General features: G+C 31.8%; 3 protein-coding genes across 16 annotated transcripts in view; all 3 read right to left on the minus strand.

The window, feature by feature from the left end:
• LOC100250341 (golgin candidate 5) overlaps positions 1-10,900 on the minus strand; it is a 100,319-nt gene extending 89,419 nt beyond the window's left edge. For 5 of the 11 annotated variants that reach the window (XM_059733843.1, XM_010664652.3, XM_010664655.3 and 2 more), the window contains exons 1-2: positions 3,713-3,830; positions 2,170-2,324 (exon numbers count right to left, since the gene is read on the minus strand). The gene's annotated coding sequence lies outside the window, so the exon portion shown is untranslated. Of the gene's footprint in view, positions 1-2,169; positions 2,325-3,433; positions 3,451-3,523; positions 3,685-3,712; positions 3,847-10,739 lie in introns of those variants that run through there. The other 6 variants (XM_010664654.3, XM_019226133.2, XM_010664657.3 and 3 more) reach the window with 6 other exon arrangements.
• Positions 4,881-5,860, minus strand: LOC132255336 (L10-interacting MYB domain-containing protein-like). Its single transcript, XM_059743435.1, has 2 exons — positions 5,516-5,860; positions 4,881-5,429 (listed from the first exon to the last, which is right to left on the minus strand). The coding sequence occupies exons 1-2, from the start codon at positions 5,858-5,860 to the stop codon at positions 4,881-4,883; spliced, it is 894 nt and encodes a 297-aa protein (XP_059599418.1).
• A 5,411-nt stretch (positions 10,901-16,311) lies between the features above and the next one.
• On the minus strand, positions 16,312-19,548 carry LOC100245217 (protein SPIRAL1-like 1). Of its 4 annotated transcripts, none has more exons than XM_002267509.4 (3): positions 19,378-19,548; positions 18,121-18,413; positions 16,312-16,621 (listed from the first exon to the last, which is right to left on the minus strand). In XM_002267509.4, the coding sequence occupies exons 2-3, from the start codon at positions 18,379-18,381 to the stop codon at positions 16,532-16,534; spliced, it is 351 nt and encodes a 116-aa protein (XP_002267545.1). In that variant the 5' UTR covers positions 18,382-18,413; positions 19,378-19,548; the 3' UTR covers positions 16,312-16,531. The 4 variants fall into 4 exon arrangements, with proteins under 4 accessions (XP_002267545.1, XP_019081792.1, XP_010662952.1 ...); XM_019226247.2 differs by having other exon boundaries at positions 18,121-18,969; positions 19,378-19,545; XM_010664650.3 differs by having other exon boundaries at positions 18,121-18,384; positions 19,378-19,522.
• Positions 19,549-19,794: the final 246 nt, after the last annotated feature.

Genomic DNA, 19,794 nt, shown 5'->3' on the forward strand with positions numbered 1-19,794 from the left:
TTCTTTATTGACCTAATCCTTCAAGTCTCAATAAATACCATGAAGATGACATCTTAATATGCATCCATGCATAAAAGCACCTTCCCATGAGTTTTAATAATACCTTCCTATGGGATGAGAAAGGCAATATATACGGTGGTAAACCAGAGAGGTTTGTCAGCATGAAAAAATGTGTTTATATCATTCTAATGAAAGAAGAGCACCAGTTACAATATAAACACAATGAAGTGTTTGTCTTAGCTAAATTGAGATTAATAAAGATATTAACCCTACATTCAGATAGCACCTTAAAATACAATAGCATCTTCCCCCCTTTTTTTTTTGGATAGGCAAACAAGGATATACATTATAAATTTAGAGAAGAATTCACCTGGAGAGGATGCAACAAGGCACACACATTGTATACAATTAGTGTCAAAAACAGGCAAGCAAAAAAGAACAAAGTATACAAAAAACAACTTCCCTTTTCTTACTTCAAACTCAACCAACCTACAATTACACTCTAAGCCAATCCAAAACAATGCAATCAAATCTATGCAACTCAATTACAATTAATCTATACCATCTAAATAATTCAAATGTGTTTGTGCACTTTTCTTTCACCTAAAATGCTCCCATCATATCAATTATATTTGTTCAAATCCCACTTATTAAATCTATATATTCAAACTATCAAATATATCCATTATGTCATTTATTTATTTCTATAAAAACTATAAAGAGTATATATCATATCATATCATATCCTATAACATGACGTACTTTCACCCATATCCTAGATCTTGTAACCATCATAGTAAATTCATTATTCCATTATTAATTTGTTATAATGATAATATTAGTTTTAATTTTTTATTATTTGACTACAACATTTGCTTCAACTATTCACTTGAAAAATAATAATAACTCATTTGAGAACACACAAAGCCACATCAATTAGCAAACCTAAAAATAGGATATTGCATAACTCAACCTGGAAAAAAATTCAAAATAAATTCATTACTTCATTACATTTACTTAATCATTGATTGAAACGCTCATATTCAATTCATTTTTTAATTATTTCTTCATTATTTACAATTTTCATTACCTTTTATTATTCATTTGTAGTAAAGGTAATATTAAATTTATGTTTTAATTAATCTTTTATTATTTGACAGTAATACTTCTATTGAGCTATTGACTAGAAAAAAAAACCAATGACTCATTTGAAAATACACAAAGTCGACATCAATTACAGACCTAAAAAAGGGGTATTGTACAGCCAGACAAAGAAAAAAATTTCAAATTACAATTGTTATTTCAGTATCATTATTTATTCATTGACAGTAACATTCATACTGAATTCATTTTTTAACAATTTCTTTATTATTTACAATTTTCATAACCTCTAGAAAAATCAAGACGAGACAACAAACTTGCTCTCTTTCTTCTTACAATTATGATACTATCAGGCACAAATGATGAGAAATGGGAAGAAAGGGGAAAAAGGAAGAATATTATTTCTGAAATTGAGAGAATACATTGGCAAAGTACCCTTCCAAATGTACCATTTAGCTTAAATATCAGAAACAGAGTAAAGGATTGCTCCATAAATGCATTAATTACTAAAAGTACTCCTATAATAAAGGTCAGTCAACCATTGCTAAGCAATTCTGAATCATCTCTCGTAAATCTTCTTCCTTTATTTTTATAGCTAGGGTATGCTCCCTCCCTCTTAAAAGAACCTTGTTCTCAAAGTGTGAAATGAGGAAAGCAGCTAATGTGCTTTTCTGAACCTTCCCACATGGCATCTTCAAGGAAAGAATTAGACTGATGAACAAGACCTTAGGTTTTGGCATGGTTCCCATGTTTAATGATATGATACATTGATCTAAAATTTCAACTAGTTCAAACAACACAAACAACACAAGGGAGAGTGTTAGAGTGCATGATATATATTATAGGCCCAAATCTAAAAGCTTAAGCTTTTAGAAAAATTGGTTGTTCAACAGCAACTACTTCAGATATTAAAGGGGGATATATCAAATCCAACACAAGACTCGATTCCACCAAATCTAATTCAAGTTTGCAAAATAATAATAAATAAATGGAAATACAATGTTCAAGTGGATATGAATCCATCTACATCCATCACACATGCAGTATAAGCATTCAATGTTAAATTACCCCAGCTCAGTGCAGTGTATGAATCTGAAACTCCATACGAATCTGAAATTTCAGTTAGCAACCACTTCCAAGATCCATACAGCTACAAGTTTTGGAGTGCACATATAGCAGACTCCAGCATCAAATCAAAAGCAAGAGTTCTCACAACAGGTACACTGTAAAGTGTCAAAAACAGAGAAAGATAAAAATCTCCTGATATACACACCCACACAAGCCAATATGCAAATAAAACTAGAACTACAACTCACAACAGATCTATTAATCAAGGATTAGAATTATAAAATGGAATATGATCCACAAATACATAGACACACACCACATGCATACATGAATGCAATCATATACACATTGTGCTAAATCCATGTTCATGTCTATGTCTAATTCTGGACCAAAGATACTCTTAGCAGAAAAACTTTAGTCATCTATATAAAATAATAAAATGGTACAGTACTGTTCCAGAAATTTGATACCGCATAACAATTTGATATCCAGAATTTCCAATAATACGTATATATCCCAATTTTTCCAATCCATATTTGAATGCAATTCTATCCAACATAATCTCAGCACAACCACCTCATCCAAATCTATAGATAATCATAAAATACTTCAGCAATGAAGGCATATTTAACACACAATTCAAAACATTTCTGGAACAAATCAGAATCAGTTTGCCAAATATTCAAATAAAAACAAATGAGAACACAAACTTGCACCAGAATCAAAATGTGAAGATCACAAAAGAAAAGCATTGAAACAAATTAATTCATAATCTTAAATTTTTTAATCAAAAAAAAAATTATTTCTTTTAACTTTTAAAATTTTTAGATCCAGAAAATCCAAAGATCTCGTTTCAATTGTTGCTCTTCTTGTCTCTTTCCCAGATTCCAAAATCCAGTTCCCAATCTCACCATCATTCATTGGACAATTTTTTGCTTCAAAATCTAGTTCTCACCATCCAGTGAAATTCTCTATCTACATATAATATGAAGACCCCAAGATCTCTATCTCATCAACAATCCATACAGATCCAGATATGAATACAGCAAAGTTCACAAAAGAACTCCAAGAAATCAAAATTAAACATTCATCACTAATTAAAAGACAAACAATCATTTCTGAGGGGGAAAAAAAAAAGATTTCAAAACTTCCAGCAATTGCATTCCCAAGTTATGAAGCACTCAGAATGTAATCCAACCCTCTCTTTCCTCACCAAGAGAATGAAGGAAAATAAAAGAAAACCACATTTCCAATCCTACGTTACCTCCCCAACTTTCTTTGCTGCCAAAAATCCAAAACAGACAAAAACAATAGAAAAAAAATATATCAGATCAATTACGCCAAAGATTCATACAATTTTTAGGTAAAGTGCCATTTTCTGTATTCTCGAGCCCTGGGTGAAAAATCTACGATTCAAAATTTTCTTTCATTTTCTCAACATTCAAAAGATTATATCCAACCTAAAGAATTTTCTCGGAATACAAACAATTGTATATATCCTAAATTGGATTGATTGAATTGGGAACAGAGATCGGATCAGTACCTGAACTTAGAGATCGATGAAACGCAGCGTTTGGAGAGGAAATGATTTGTAGGTGGAAGATCGGCATAAGGCGATCTACATCGTGAGTTTGGCATCACCGCATCAGTCAGATGACAATGGGCTAAGTCTGGGCCAGCCCGAGGCCCAATTTCTGAACCATTGGGCTGTAAGTGGGCTAAGGATCAAATCTTGTTACGCGGATAATTTCGTCCGAGTGATCCAAGTTTCACAAATTTGATAAATAATTTAATTTTTAAAAATTAGATAACTTATATTCATTATTATATTAAAATTTTAATTAATTAATTAATTAATTAAATATACCTGAAAAGGATCTAGATTGATATTCTATCAAATTTATACATTTTATTTAAGGATACCTTAATTTCAGTCTTTTTATATAGAAATTAATCACGTTTTTTAATGTTGTTTTTTATAAATATCAAAACTTGATAATCCATTTGAAAGGGAATTTGAGCAAAATACATAAATAAATAAAAATAAAAATAAAAGTTTTTTTAATGTTTGAAAACAATTTTTTTTAATAAAAATTATTGTAAGTAATTAAGCATTTTTTTTTCTTTTTGGGTTTGCCCGATTGAATAATTTTGATTTTGATATATATATATATATCTATATATATTTTAATATTTTTAATGAAAAAGTTTTCTTTAGAAATTATTTAAAAAATTAATTTATTAAGAGTGCGTTTGAAAGTGATTTTAAAAAATATTTTTAGCATTTCTAACACTTGAATAACAAAAAATTTCAAGTGTTAGAAAGATTAAAAACGTTTTTTAAGATCACTAGCAAACGGACTCTTAAGAGTGTGTTTGGCAGTGATTTTAAAAAACACTTCTAGTCTTTTTAACACTTAAATGATAAAAATTTTCAAGTGTTAAAAAGATTAGAAATGTTTCCTAAAATCACTATCAAACAAGCTCCAAGTGTTTCTACAAAAACATTTTTAGTATACCCACTAAATGCATCTCAAACATGTTCCACCAAAAATAAAACAAAAATGTCAAAACAAACCAGCACCAAAACAAAGAGACAGCATTAATTGAACTAGTTCCAAAAAGGAAGAACTACCCAGTTTCAAACATGATTACAATTTTCTGTTCTTTTCTTCCCCTTCTTTTTTCCCCCAGTATATATCACTAAAATATCACTCTAAGCTAGCCAACCAAACCAATCTTCTCTCAGCAGACATTGCCATGAACATCTCCCTCCAGTCTACATCCTTAAACATCTTGATTGCCTTTATGTAGGTACTCCCATCCACACCTTCAATTGATTCTAGACACCTCACACAGTTGGTAATGGAGAAGGCATTACATTGTGAGGATTCCTCGAATCTGCTCAGGGTTGGTGTCTTTGCCTTTGAAGCCTCTGCCCACTCCTTCAGAGCTTCACCCATCTCTAATGTCCTGAACTCCCTCTTCCCTTGAATATGGCTTGTTGGTGTAGGAGATCGTTCTCTCCGACGGCGTGAACTTGGTGAGGAATAGTCCTTTTCATCGCTACTGTCACTTGGGAATGCGGATGGAGTAGCGTTGGTTGATGCATCTTCTAGTTCCAATTTTTCTTCATTACCAGAGGGATACTGAGCCAATGGGAACACAACTTTGCATTGTGCTGGATCACCAAATATGATCCCGAGCTCATTAAACATAGGACATCCTTTTTTTCGGAACCTCTTTGCACTTTTGTTCACCTACATTAAGAATTAGACAGCTAGATTATTAGGTATAGGTTTGAAATACACTCATTGAATCCAAAATTTAAAGACCAGGGGTTCACCTTAATGTACGAATCCCATACAGCTTCATTTGCAATGATGGTATTCAGCACAGGATCCCAACTAAATCCAGATTCTCTCAAAAGTCTACTAAAATCATGGTACCGGGTCCTCAGTTGATTAAACTTATTTCTAAATTGAGAGTTGTTGTACCTCTTGTTAGTTTTCTCACGAAATTCTTGCTCTATGCTTTTCCAACCTTTCCTTGAAAATGTTGTAGCGGATCTATTTCCTCTCTGAACCTCTTTAACCATCAACTGAATAAAAAATTTCTCCTCCAAGGCTGTCCAAGTAGCAGGATCAGGCTCAAATTCAACATTATCTCCTCCACTCCGTTTGAAGGCCATCTACTTGAATACACATATTCATATGTAAGCAATATATAACTACAGAAGAAAGTTACCAACCCACAAAGAAAAAATAAAGGAGAGGAAAAAGAAATCCTATCACTTTAGTAATGATAGGCAAGAACTCGACTTTATCAAGACCATTCATGACTGAGTTCTAAAAATACTACATTTACTCTTCGAAAAATGACAAAGAAGGCAAAATGTTATTGGGTGTGAAATTCATAGCCATATTCATATCTTATCAGTTTTCAAGTGATTACAAAATTATAACAAAGTCAACATTAGTGTTCAAGGATTCAAAATATATGATCAACACACTAATCTCTGGCACGCATGACCAGTATGAAACTGGGACCAGTACTCTACAATTGACAAAAAAATTGAATGACCCAGTATGGCCAGCCAACTTCACCTGGTTTTGACAAGCCACGGACTGAAGAAGAAACAGAACAAGAAAGTAAGAAAAAATGGTTTGAATTATATGCATAAAGCACTCTGGATGCAGAGAAGGCATTTGTAGAAAGTTATTTTTGTTTCTTTTATATTGAAAGTTAAAGAATAACTGGAGAAGGATTAGCTATGGTAAGGAGGGGTGGCAACAATATCTAAAGATGGGCAGACAAGAAGATCAATGAAAACCCTTGCTCTGCAGAGGTAAGGCATTTTTCCTTAATTTTCTTTTTGCTATCATCTTCAAGGGTTTCAAAATAATCTTTTCCCAAAGCAAAAGAAAATGCATTAAATCGTTTCGAAAGATTTTCCTTTTGAACAGTGAATTTGTTTCTCCCCCAAACACATAGCATGATGAAGAATCCTAGTAGAGGTTACATCAGAACAGGTGGGGATCTCAAACTTTAATGTAAACACATTACACTACAAGTTTCACCTTTATGTATGAATCATATCCCACAGAGAATCACCAAACTTTTGCCTCTTGCTTCAGGAATTGGGCTCAGATTTAATTTTCTTGTTTCACTGTTCTAATTGGTCTATACTGATAAATGATTTTAAATCCTTTTAGGCCCTTATTTCAACATCAATAATTCTTCAAAATCTTATAAAAAATAAATAAATAATTTTCCAATTGGCATGGACGAGTCCTATGCTTCCCTCCACTATAACTATCCAAGTGTGTGCAATAGCAATACAAGTCCCGCTTAAAATGTGTTAGTGACGGACAAGTAATTTATGTGTGTGTAAGTATGTATACATACATACATACATACATACATACATATATACATATATATATATATATGTGTGTGTGTGTGTATAACCATCAAAACAGGCACTAAGGTGGCGTTTGTTTTTTTGGCTTAACTCTAAATAGAACTTATATTTAACTTAATACTAAATAATGCTTAATATTATTAAGTATTAAGTTGTTTGTTTTTTTAATATTTTATTTCTATTAAGCATTAAATTGTTTGTTTTTTTAAATACTAAATATCAATATCTTAATATTTTAATGTATTAAAAAAAAATTTAGCATATTTTTAAAAAATTCAAAATAATAAAATTGTTATAATAAATAATTTAACATTATCATTATCATCCTTATAAAAAATAATTAATATATTTATTCTTTATATAATTAAAATAAAAGATTTAATCTTAATAATCTAAAAAATAATAACTTGATAAAACCTAAATCAAATTATTTTTAAATACTTTTCAATTTTCAAATGTCTTTTTATATTAAGCATTATTCTAGTAATTTCACTCCCACTTTCCTCCTCTTTATCTTCCTTTTGGCCTTCCGTCGAAGGGCAGATTAGGGTTTCGATTAGTCATAATCCACCATTTCGAAATTAGGGTTTTGTTTTCTCTCTTCTCCCTGAGGTTAGGGTCTAAGATTTCTTTGTCATCAATGGCGAGGATGGAGGAGGCATCTGGGGTTTGCATCAACGACGGGCGGTTCTGGCGAAACTGCAGAGCGACAAGGAAAAGGAGGTCGTCGGGTTGGTTTGCAAGAGATGGCTTCATTTGCAGAGCACCAAGCGGAAGAAGTTGTGTGTCAGGGCGGGGCCTCTCATGCTTCGCAAGATGGCTGCGAGGTTCTCGCAATTGGTTGAGTTGAACCTGTCGCAGTCCGTTTCCCGATCCTTTTACCCCAACGTCATGGACTCCAATCTCAAGGTTATTGCAGATGGGTTCGTTTGTTTGTGCGTGCTTGGCTTTCAACATTGCAGAGGATGGGCTAGGGTTTGTTGGGCGTCGGGTTGATTTGGGGGGGTTTAATGCTTTTTCTATTTAGTCAAAAATTTTAAAAATTCAGTAATAAGTCATCAAAAACTAGAAAAACAAACAACCTAAATTTTGAAAGCAAATTGCTTGCAGCAAAAAGCCAAAAATACAAACGCCACCTAAATCTTACTTGTTATTGATTTCTAGTTTCCTAGATGCCTGTATATCATCCTCGGTGATCAATAAAATTCATCTGCAATTTTTACTATAGTATCCTAGATAACTTTGTTAAGTTTCAACCATTCAAGATAATTAAAGTGTTGTTTCTAATTATGTGTTTTTTTCACATATTTTAATGGCCAAGATTCTTGGGTCCAAGAATATTTAACTACTAAGCATTGAGCCCCATTTGTTGCCCAAAATAAAGATGGCTACATCTCAAAAGAATGCTACCAGCTTCACATAATGAGGTTGATCTATTAATCAGTATTCAATTATGCAACTCATAAAGCAACAAAAAAGAAGAAGACAATCTCAATCTGTTTTGTTGAAGGGGGAATTGGTCAGAAAATCTACCTGTTTTCAAAAAATAAAATAAAATAAAATACAACACATCTTATAATGAAAAGGTGTACAAGAATTGTTTAGCAAATTCTAGAATATAATTGATACTGAGGCCAGTAATCGAAACTCACAGGAAGTTGACTGTGGTTTTGAGCAGATGGTTTGATGCATTATAAGAATCTTTATAATTTGTATTACTATATCCAATTTTCATTGCCCACCAACCCATCAGAAACCTCAAGTTTCAACCAAAATTCAGTCATCTGAAGGAGACATTAGCATTGGGACAAGAGATGACAAGAAAACCATGTGAAACAGCTATACTTAAAACATGTGATGTAGAGAGTTAAGAGTATCGTCTAACCCCCAAATGTAACAGTGGCATGCTCACTTGACCTTTACTTCCTATATGTTGTTATATACAGCTAGAAACCTGTTTTGAAAGTTTGTGTTCATTTATTAACTTTTTGTTATTTAAAGCATTATCTAGTAAACAAGGGCTATCCTAAGACCACTTAGTCCAGCAATGCAATGAGGAGAGCTATTGAACCTAAGTATGGGCTACTTCATGATTATGTCGAACATATTTCAAATGAAAATAAACTTCCTACATTGAAGGTTGGGCCATTTCTTCACTATGTGAGATGGAAAGTTAGTAAATCCTTTTGAGAGGATTACATAATTTTAGGTAGGAATTTGACAAGAGAGTCGAATTTTGAGGGCTTCTACAAGTGACAAGGGGTCAGGCTGGGAACATGGATGCCCTAGGTTCAATTCCAACAAGGGGAAAAATGCTACCTATCAAAATAGAGGAAAGCAAAAGAAAAAAGAAAAAGAGTAAGACAAGACTTAGAATAAATATTAATGCTATGATTGGTTTTAGGAAAGTACTAAGGGAATAAAAAAAAATGGTAAGGAAAATGGCCTTCTTATGTTTGGTTTTACTTTGGAAAAAAAAATATATATATACATACATATATATATATATACTTAAAATTAGTTGGAAACTTATGTATTTTCAAATTATTTAATTTTTATATAGAAGAGTTAAATGTCTGTTTGGATATGCTTCCTATCTTCTATTTTTAAAATTAGAAAACAGTAGTAACTTTAAATAAGATACAAGAACTCTTAGAAACTTACATCGAAAGAGTAACAATTTTAAAAACTGTTCAAAAAAATTAAGATATCAAAAACTTTTTTCTACCTTAAATTTTAAAATTTTCTAAAAATGATTTTTAAAGACATCAATTAAATATATACTTTTTGTATAAGATGTTCTACTTTTATATATAGGTTTCTAATTTTCAAAATAAAAACAAGAAGCATATCTAAACAGACACTAAATAAGTGAGATGAATTTAAACTAGTATATAAAATAATTTATTCACTTTAAATCGATTTTTTTTATTTTCCTTCATTTTTTTATTTTTTTTTCCTTATGCTTTTCCTCTCTATTTCCTTTCTCTCGCATTTTCCATCAAATGTTTCCGAAACAAAACATAGCCTAAGTGAAAAGGAAATCATCGACTTTACGCCCAAGGCAAGCACATTGCAAATGAACTCTATAGGGAATATACTCCAAAACACAATGTCTAGACAACTGGCCCTGATTCTAGATTGTTAACAATGTCAACTCAAAATCTAGTTCCTCTCCACAACTCCATAGAGAAAACTACCCACATAATGTTTTGGAATCAATTCTGATACAATGCAGCCAATTAATGAACACCAAAAGAAAACAGGTCAAAAATTGGGTTTAATTAAAACAACCTCAATTTGAAAAATCCACAACTCAAAAATTACGACTTCTTAACTTAAATTCTATCCAAACACTTACATTGATGAGTTCAAATAATAGAAGCGCTCGCAACAAACCGCTCTATGCAGAGATATGCACAAAACAAATTTTCAAACAAAACAAATGCAATTTCAGACACAACAGCATTTTAAATCAAAAGCCATGTCTGAAACAGATGGTAGAAACAATACAAATAAGTTAAGATGAAGACAACACATTCAAGATTAGGGTTCTTGCAGCAATCAAATTGTAGCAAAGATATAGAGAAATTGAAAACAAAAATTCGAATTCAGAGTTAGGGGTTTTAGAGATAGAGAGAAAAACCTGGTTAATGAATGGAGAGGAAACCCTAGAGGATCATTTGACGAGGTATTCCGTAGAGGGGAGAAACGATCGCCGGAAGGAGGGGTTCGGAGTGTTTCTGTTTTTGCTTTTTCTCCCTTTTTTGCTTCCGAAAGCGACTTTTTTGTTTTTTCTGTTTTCTGAGAGTAGTGTAAACCGACGTCGTTTTGAGTTTTAGAAATAGCACGGAGGCTGCAGCCATGCTAAACGACACCGTTGGAAATTCAATTCTTCCATTTCAACTCACACGTTCGTCGTCGCTGAAACGACGTCGTTCTTCTCATCATTTCGTGTTGTGCAACAATCCCGCTAAATTATTCGAAATTTTTTGGAGGCTTCTACTTAAAAAACCTAGAAGTGATAAACGTCTTAGGATTATTTTTTTTATTTTGAAAAAAAAATTATAAAATTAATTTTAAAATATGATTAACTCATTATTAATAGAAGGTTAATAGTAAAATAAAAAGTGAGTTACAAAAATGATAAATTGTCAGAACTTGAAAACGGAATAGAGCAAATTGAGAAGAAATCAATACAAAATAAGCGACAGTGATCCCAAAGTGGAGTTAAAGTACCATGGATAATCACGGATGCAACCCTTAAAAGATGTTTTCAAAAACTTTTAAAGGGTTAAAAACCAGACTAATTGGAGTGTAATATTATTGTTGTGCACAATTGAACCATTAGACCATTTTCTATAGAGGCCTAAGCTAGAACATTATCGGTTGATTTGATCTAACCAATGGAAAGTCTCAATAGATTTATGTCTATCAACCATTATATTAACACTCCATACTCATTGTGACATATGATATTCGATAATTATTGGTCCATTTATAGTAATATGTCATTGTTATCTTAATTTGATCAAAAAGAGTTCAATGCACACTAAACCCGTTTTGCATCAAGGAGCCTTTAGTTACATCAATAAAATAAGATCTTAAACCTATCATAAGAGGTAGGAGGATCAAACCCATTGTCAATGTGCACCAAGTTTGTATAAGACCCGCTTAAACCTAAACCTAAATCTTAACTAAATGAGGTGTCTTCAAGTGGGTATGGAAACAAAGTGAGAATGGAAATGGAGAAAAACAATGGAGGAATTAACATCACATCAAAAGAGGTGCATACCAAGATCAACCCTATGAATGATAAGGTTCTCACAACATCATCACTACAAAGAGGTAAGGTTGATACTACAAGTGCAAAAGGTACAATCATAACCACCTTGCAATCAAATTGATGCAACCTTATTAAAAAATCAAGAGGATAAGAACCTTATAAATGTTTGGAAAGAGTCTTTAAAAGTAAGACACGTAGTAACAAAGTTATACTTGAGTTTTGATTATTCTATCCATTACTTGCATTAATATTTACTTGAGAATTGAATTTGCATCACTTGTATTATACATGACTTCAGTGCACTAGAAATTATACGAAAAATCCAAGTTATGAGTTTCTTGCAAGTTGATAACTTGTTCACCTATAGTGAATCATGATATTCAGTATTGAATAATCATAATTCATTAAACTACTATGCTACATGGGCTCTCAATCTTAAAATAATATTGAGTTAGTGTTAAAGTCTTCAGTGGTTGAGACCTTAAGGTAGTCATATATTCCCTATAGATTAGGTCATTATTAATTAAGATAGATGATAACAAGTATTTTCAAGATAGGCACCACAATATCCCTTAGGTTTGAGACAATGTGTCATAAAGGATGATCTTAAGGATATGTAATTACGAAATTTATGATCATAATAATTCTTTAAGTGGAGTTTAACATGTGCTTTTAAAGAGTTATAATATATCAATTGATCACATAATAGGAGGATCTAAGACTAAGGATGATAGTAGTAAGCTCGAGAGGTTTATAGTGTTCACATTGTTAAATTACGAACACCAATTCATAAGGAGTTTACATGCAATCGTTAGTAAGTCATAGATTTGAGTATTCTATCACGATTTAATATCATAGGACATTAGAGTGCAATTGACTCTCCTTAATGGGATTTTAAGTCAACTTGAGAATTGGATTTTGAGAGAGGCTTTGTTTTTTTGTGTCCTAATGGTTCTAGTTTGAACTCATATTCATAAGCGGCACATCACTTAAAGGGATATTTGAGTTTTTTATTTATATGTGTGTATGAGGTCATATTGGTAAATACATAAAGTTGCACAAGAGCTTGTGAAATGGGTTATTTAATTAATTAGAGTTTAATAGAGTTAATTAAATTAAGATCTAAATAGGTTGGATAAAGTTATTCAAGCTCAAAATGGGCTAAGGTAAACTTATATAACCTTTTTTAGGCCTTCAAGATATCTTGACTATTCTATCATCAAGAGAGAAACCTTAGCTCCCACTCATTTAAAAGGATTCCACCATCCTTAAGTGCCTAAATCAAGAAAAAAGAGTCATTGGACCAAGGATCTTTTGGTTTTCAAGATTCGCATCACATTTGACAAATTTTTGAATTAAAATGGTTTTTTTTTTTTTTTTTTTTTTTGGAAAACTTGTTTTAAAACCTTTTTTTTTTTTTAAGAATAAATGTGAGGTATTTTAAGAAACAATTAAAAATATGAAGACTACTTTTGAAACTTCTGCATCATATGTAAGTACATAGTACTTTTCACAGTGAATTAATTAAGAAAAAAGTTTTGAATATTTGAGTTTTTAAATAGAATTTTATTATTAAAAACAATTGAGAATTTTCTTTTGTGAGTTATTTGTAAAATTTGTTTTCAAAAACATTCTCAAACAAACCTTTAGTATACTACTTAGTAGTTTGTTTGCATCCATCACAAATAAGAATCTATGATGTGGGTGTCTACTAAGTGGGTAGGTATCTATGCCAAGCATGACTTCAAACTTAAGCATTGAGATATATTAATGAAACAGGTGCATTTAATGATTCAAGACACAAAAAAGGCAGACTCATTCATCTGAGAGTAAATGGCTAAACCCTCGAACTTATCTCATATGAAAGAGTTTTCAATCAATAGACCCTCCTTTTTTTTGAGAATTGATTATTCATATTGTAAAACTAAGATGACTCAATTTCTAAAATCAATTGATAACAATTTATAGGAAGTCATCAAAACCGGATTACATATTCCAACTAAAATTGAAAATGAAGTGACCATTTCAAAACCTAGTAAAAAAATGGGATAAGCTTGACAAAAGAAAAACTCGATTGAATGACAAAGTCATGTACCATTTACATTGTACAATAGATGTAAATAAATATAATCATATTTAACAATGTGAATCCATTAAGGATATTTAGAGGCTTTTAAAAATTACTAATGGAAGTACCAATCAAGTTAAAGAGTTTACAATTAATATTCTTTTACATAGTTATGAACCCTTTTAATACAAAAGATAATAAAACAATTGTTGAGATGTTTATTAGATTTACAGACATTATAAACTACCTTTAATCATTGGGGAAAATCTATACCGAACCTTAAAAGGTAATGAAGATCTTAAGGTCTTCTTCTTAAGTAATGAAAAGCAAAAGTGACAATAATTCAAGACGCTAAAAATCCCACTGAACTCTTAGTTGAAGAGTTGATTGGCCCGTTGATGACACATGAAATTACCACACAAAGTCATCAAAAAGTCGATGACTAAAGGAAGAGGAGTATTGTCTTGAAGTCTAAACCCGTGAAAATGAAGATGATAAGCAAAACGAAGAAGATGAAGATCTTGCACTCATAGAAAAAAAAGTTTAAGAAGACTATAAAGTGTTAAGAAGAATAAGGGAAATGTCACAAGAAAGAATCTTTCACCAATTGTGAAAGAGAAAAATGACCCAAATGGCTATAAATGTAAGAAAGTGACATAGTATGGAAATTTAAATGAAAATTAAAAATTAAAAAAATCAGTTATAAAGTTTTTGATATTATGTTATATAATAAAAAACAATTTTTAAAAAGAAATCATTTCAAATGTACTTCTAAAACTATGAGAAGTTCGACATATTTTTTAAAATTTTAAAAATCACTTGAAATGATTCTTGAAATGACTCTTCGACAATCCCTTGATAACTCTTCGAAGATCCTTGATAGATGAGTTTCCCAAAAATAATTGTTTTGTTATGTAATGCATTATCAAAAATACAATTAAAATATGTTTTATTAAAAAAATTATATCCAAACAAATCTCTTGAAAAACATTTCCAATGGAAATGTTACCAACAAAAAAGTACTATAACTAAACACGATTTAACTTAAATCATTCTCAAATGGGCTCTTAATGATCTTTGAAACAATCACCTATAATTATAATGTTTTCAGGACTTGACCGATCATTTAACCAGAAAAGTTATCGGTTCACAGTTCACTGGTCAAACTAGCGATCAAACCGGTGATATTATAAATATATAATTTAAAAATTATTAAAATTTAAAATAATTATAAAAATAAAAATAAAAATTTATATATTATTTAAAAATTAAAAGTTTATTTGAAAATCAAAAAATTAGTTTCAAATTTAAATTTTAAATTAAAATAATAATTTTAATTTAAAATTTTAAAATTAATTTTTAAATAAAAAAACTTATTTTAAAATAAAAAATTTATTTAAAATGGTAATGTTTTTAACTTTTCATTAATTTAAATTAAAATCATAAGTTTTAAACACCATGAAATAAAATAATAATAAATATAAGAGAAAATCAATAATAGTGAGATGAGGTAAAAAATAATTAAAAAAAAAAATCTAGAAGAAGAGAGGAGAGGGACGAGCAAAAAAGGAAACAACTTTTCCAACGTGGGGTGGGTTTCTACATGCAAAAACTTTTCCAACGTGGGATGGGTTTCTACGGGCAAAAAGAGGAAGCTTTTCGAATGAAACCATCCGGCTCGCCAATCAATCCACCGATTTAACCAATCCAAATGATCAGACCGAAATCGTGACAGGTCAACGGTCAGACCATCCAATCCGATCCAGTTTTTAAAACCATGCCTATAAAATGATTATGTAAGAATAACCTTAATAATTCTCTAGATTTTTAAAAGTGATTTAAACCATCCGGTTCGATCCGGTTTTTAAAACCATGCCTATAAAATGATTATGTAAGAATAACCTTAATAATTCTCAAGATTTTTAAAAGCGATTTTTTAAATTTTATCAAATGCCTAATTTCTATAAAGTAACGCTTCTAATAATTAAGAAGTGCTTCCACTCCTCTCAAAATCTTTGCCAAACATGAACAAATTCTTCAATCATCATATAAGCTTCTATCGTATTATATGAAATGAAATCTGTCTGCACCTGTCTTGAATGGGAGTTTTAACTTCAACCCTTTCACAAACCACCTGCACAAGCCATTCCGTTCAACCTACTAGCTAAATTAATCCCATGACGCTACTCACCAGCCTCTCAAATCCCGGTCTTCGTACACTCGAGTTCTAAGCTACCCCAAAAACCACTCCCAGCTAGTAACCTTAACACTGAGGAAAGTACTGACGGTATTGAACAAAAAAAATCTCCCAAACAAGCAAAAACCAATTAATCAAAAGACACAAGTTCGAAAAAGAACCACACATCCAAGAATATGACAGTTCATTGTTGTCACTGATCTTGAAACAACAGATTCTTACAGATCAATCATCAAACAATCTCAGTTGAACAATTCCAGCAAGAGCCACCCCACCTATATACGTAATATTACATGATCAAGCACAATTACATTGTCTATCGAAGATCCAAACAGGTTCCAGAGAAATTGATAGCAGTATTTCAATTACAAACATATAAAACAAAGCTCAATTACCACTACCACCACCACCACCAAAGAGGTAACCCAAGGATGATCCACCACCTGGAGCAGCATGGACCTTAGTTGAGGGACGATCCTGCAAACCAGGAAGGAAGTTTACCTTTCATAATGGGACATACGTGACTGAATGAGTGATAATCAAACAAATTTAAGCATTGAAATGATAAGCAATTGAAAATAACTAAACTTTCAGGGCATGTCTGTTGTGCACATCTCCAAGGAAAATCTTAGCAGCCTATTTCAATTGTAATCATTTTTTAGGATTGAAAACTTAGATATAATTTCTATTTTTTTGAGAGGCAAACTTAAATGTAATCTTGAACAAACAATTCTCTTCCAACCACCAGAATGCCTTCATTCTAGCACAAAATCAAGATGATAACCGCTTTCTTACAGAATTGCCTAAAAATAAATTGCTTGACATTTATTTTAGAGACATTATCTAGGACTAGTCAAAAAAGAAAAAAAAAATGATACTCATTAGGGTAGCCCAGTTGGTCAGGGGGAATACTGGAAAGTGTGGTCCCAGTAAGTAGCATATGGTCCTAGATTGAGGTTTGGGTTCCTATGAAAAGTCCTAAGGGCTCGGCCATGGAAGGTTCCTTGGTTATCAGAAAAAAAAAAAAAAGATATCTACGAATAGGACAATCTTCCCCATCGATTTTTGCAAGTAATTTCTCATTCATCAACCAAGCACCGGCAGCAACTAGTTATTTCATATTCATGGGTGTGCAACTTATAGCATCTCCATCTCTATATGAATCATGGTTGCCATATGGAACAGAAAATAAATTCAAACTATCATATATTTAGATGCCTTGAATAGTTTGCATTCAATATCCAATTAATCCAAAGTAATCATTTATCTTATTTTAAATCTTTAATGAACACTAGATACAATGCATAGGGTCCTTGCAGCAAGAAAATCAAAGATTAAAACATCAAACACCAGTGGGAGGCAATTACACACAGCACTTGAATCACCAACTGGGACTTAAAGTGATTTTGTTCACCAAAAGCTTCAAGATAATATACAAAACAAAGGCCTACATTTTGATAAGCAGTCGATATCAAAACAAAAAGAAACGAGAAGGAAAGACAAAATCTCAAGGCTTCTTAATAACAAAGATCACTCCTTGCTTAACATATTCGAAATATCATAAATTAAACAAGATCACTTCCAACTGATGCCACATGCCTGAAGGACGTTTATGTTCATTCTCCAAGAAGAAATTAGGCTCATAGAAATCAATAGAAGCTTGTTAATAGAAAAGTAAGGGTAAAATACAAACCATAGTTTTTAATCTAGAAATTCTGATCCCCTAACCAAGGGGCACAAATTAGTATGACCTAATCCTTTTAAAACTAATTGATTTCCATAGTAATCTATCCTTCAGCCCCAATTCTCAGATGGCAGCTTTCCTTATTTGCCTAAACTATGATGCTGCCTCCAAAATATTGTGAGAATGACATATATCAAAGCAAATGGCATAAAATGGAGACACTGTGTAGGCAACCCAACGCTATGAAACTTGCACTTTGGAAATACCAAAGCTATCATGATCAAAATCATACCGTGATGAAGTTTCCACAGTTCTGACCATCTGCTCGGTAGTAGTTATTTGCCAGATTACCATGGATACCTGCCGGAATCTGTTTGGTAACATCTACTGGTTGAGCAGGAGCGGTAGGCTTGGGGGATGGTCCATTATTTACAGCAGGAGCTTCACTTGGAGGCACTGGGGCATTGTTTGAGGCTGGTTTTGGTGCCTCTCCACTCCCAAACAGGTAACCCAAGGAACTTTGTCCTCCACCACTGCTAACTCCACGACCCATTCTCTACAACTCCTTAGATACAAATCCAAACTCTGACCATTCCAGGCAGATGATAGAAAGCAAACAGCAGGAATGTAATAAATCAAGAACAAGAAAGAACAGAAAATGTTAGAAGCTATAATGTTGGAGGATTCTAACTGTGGGGAGTTGGCACATCAAGCCTCAGTTTGGAGAACAGGAAAACACATTTAAAGAATTCCACAGTAATTGCCATAGGGCTAGAAAAAACTTATAATAAGAGAACAAATCAAAATCAGAACAAAAGATAAATGGATGTAAAATTAAACAATATTTAAAAATCGAATTGTTTACAAAACATTAGCAAAAATTTTCTTTCAAACTAAACTATAGCAGTATAGACAGACTTTTTTATTGTGCATCAAAAACTGATCTGTTCCTATCACCCTCACAATGCTCAGAGATCATGCATGTCTTAAACTAAATATCAACATAACACCCAATAGGCTTATGGAAACAGAAATTTAAAATATTTTGATATTTTTCCTATTAAAAGAAGGCTGTTCCTGTTGGTTTCCCAAATTTTTTCTTCACGTCTGAGTGTAACCCTTTGGCCTTAAGAAGCTTCACCTATAAAACCCAGATAAAGATCATAAAAGAACATTAAAAAAAATCACTATCACAATAAAGATGAAGAGCCACCACATTTCAGTTGAAATATCACACACTGCAACAACATATCTATCAGGTCAGCATCTAATAAACACATTAAAACAAACCTTCTTGTGTCACATTCCTCATTACACCATTTTCCTTAACAAACAAGACGATCTCCAAAAAAAAAGAACAAGAAATGGAGCTCCAGATCCAGTGAAAATACGTTGAGAAAACATCAAATCAGAAACAGTAGAGAAGGTTAAAGATCGAATTGGACAGCATATCTGGATGAAAGGTGCGGCGTCGTAATGCGAGTGTATGAGCTTTCTCAAATGTAGAAGAACACGAGACGGATAGAGATCTAGGGTTAGGGCTTGATACCTTTCGCTCTGGAGCCGATAGAGAGGGGAGATCTGAGATTCCTGGACAAGAACCAGAAGCGTAGAAGCGTAGAAGGAACTGGAAGTCTGGAACCTTGTGGGAGAGACAATGGATTTTGATAAGGAAATTGACTATTTCCACGCCTATTTTTGCTTCTTGAGCTCCGATTCGCCATTGTCAAATTCAATTTTTATGAAATTAATTTAAATTTTTAAGAAAATTTTAAATTATCTTCACCTTTTCTTTTTTTTCTTTTTTTTTAATTATAAAATTATATTTTTTATTATAAAATTTGATATAAAAACTAAATACTTATTTGAATATTTTTTGTTTTTAAAAATAAAAATAAGCTAATTACCTTAAAAAAAATCATTTTTAAACATGATTTAAATTTTTTAAATATTAAAAAAAAATACT

The sequence above is a fragment of the Vitis vinifera genome, chromosome 16 (assembly GCF_030704535.1).
Source record: "Vitis vinifera cultivar Pinot Noir 40024 chromosome 16, ASM3070453v1".
NCBI lineage: Eukaryota > Viridiplantae > Streptophyta > Magnoliopsida > Vitales > Vitaceae > Vitis > Vitis vinifera.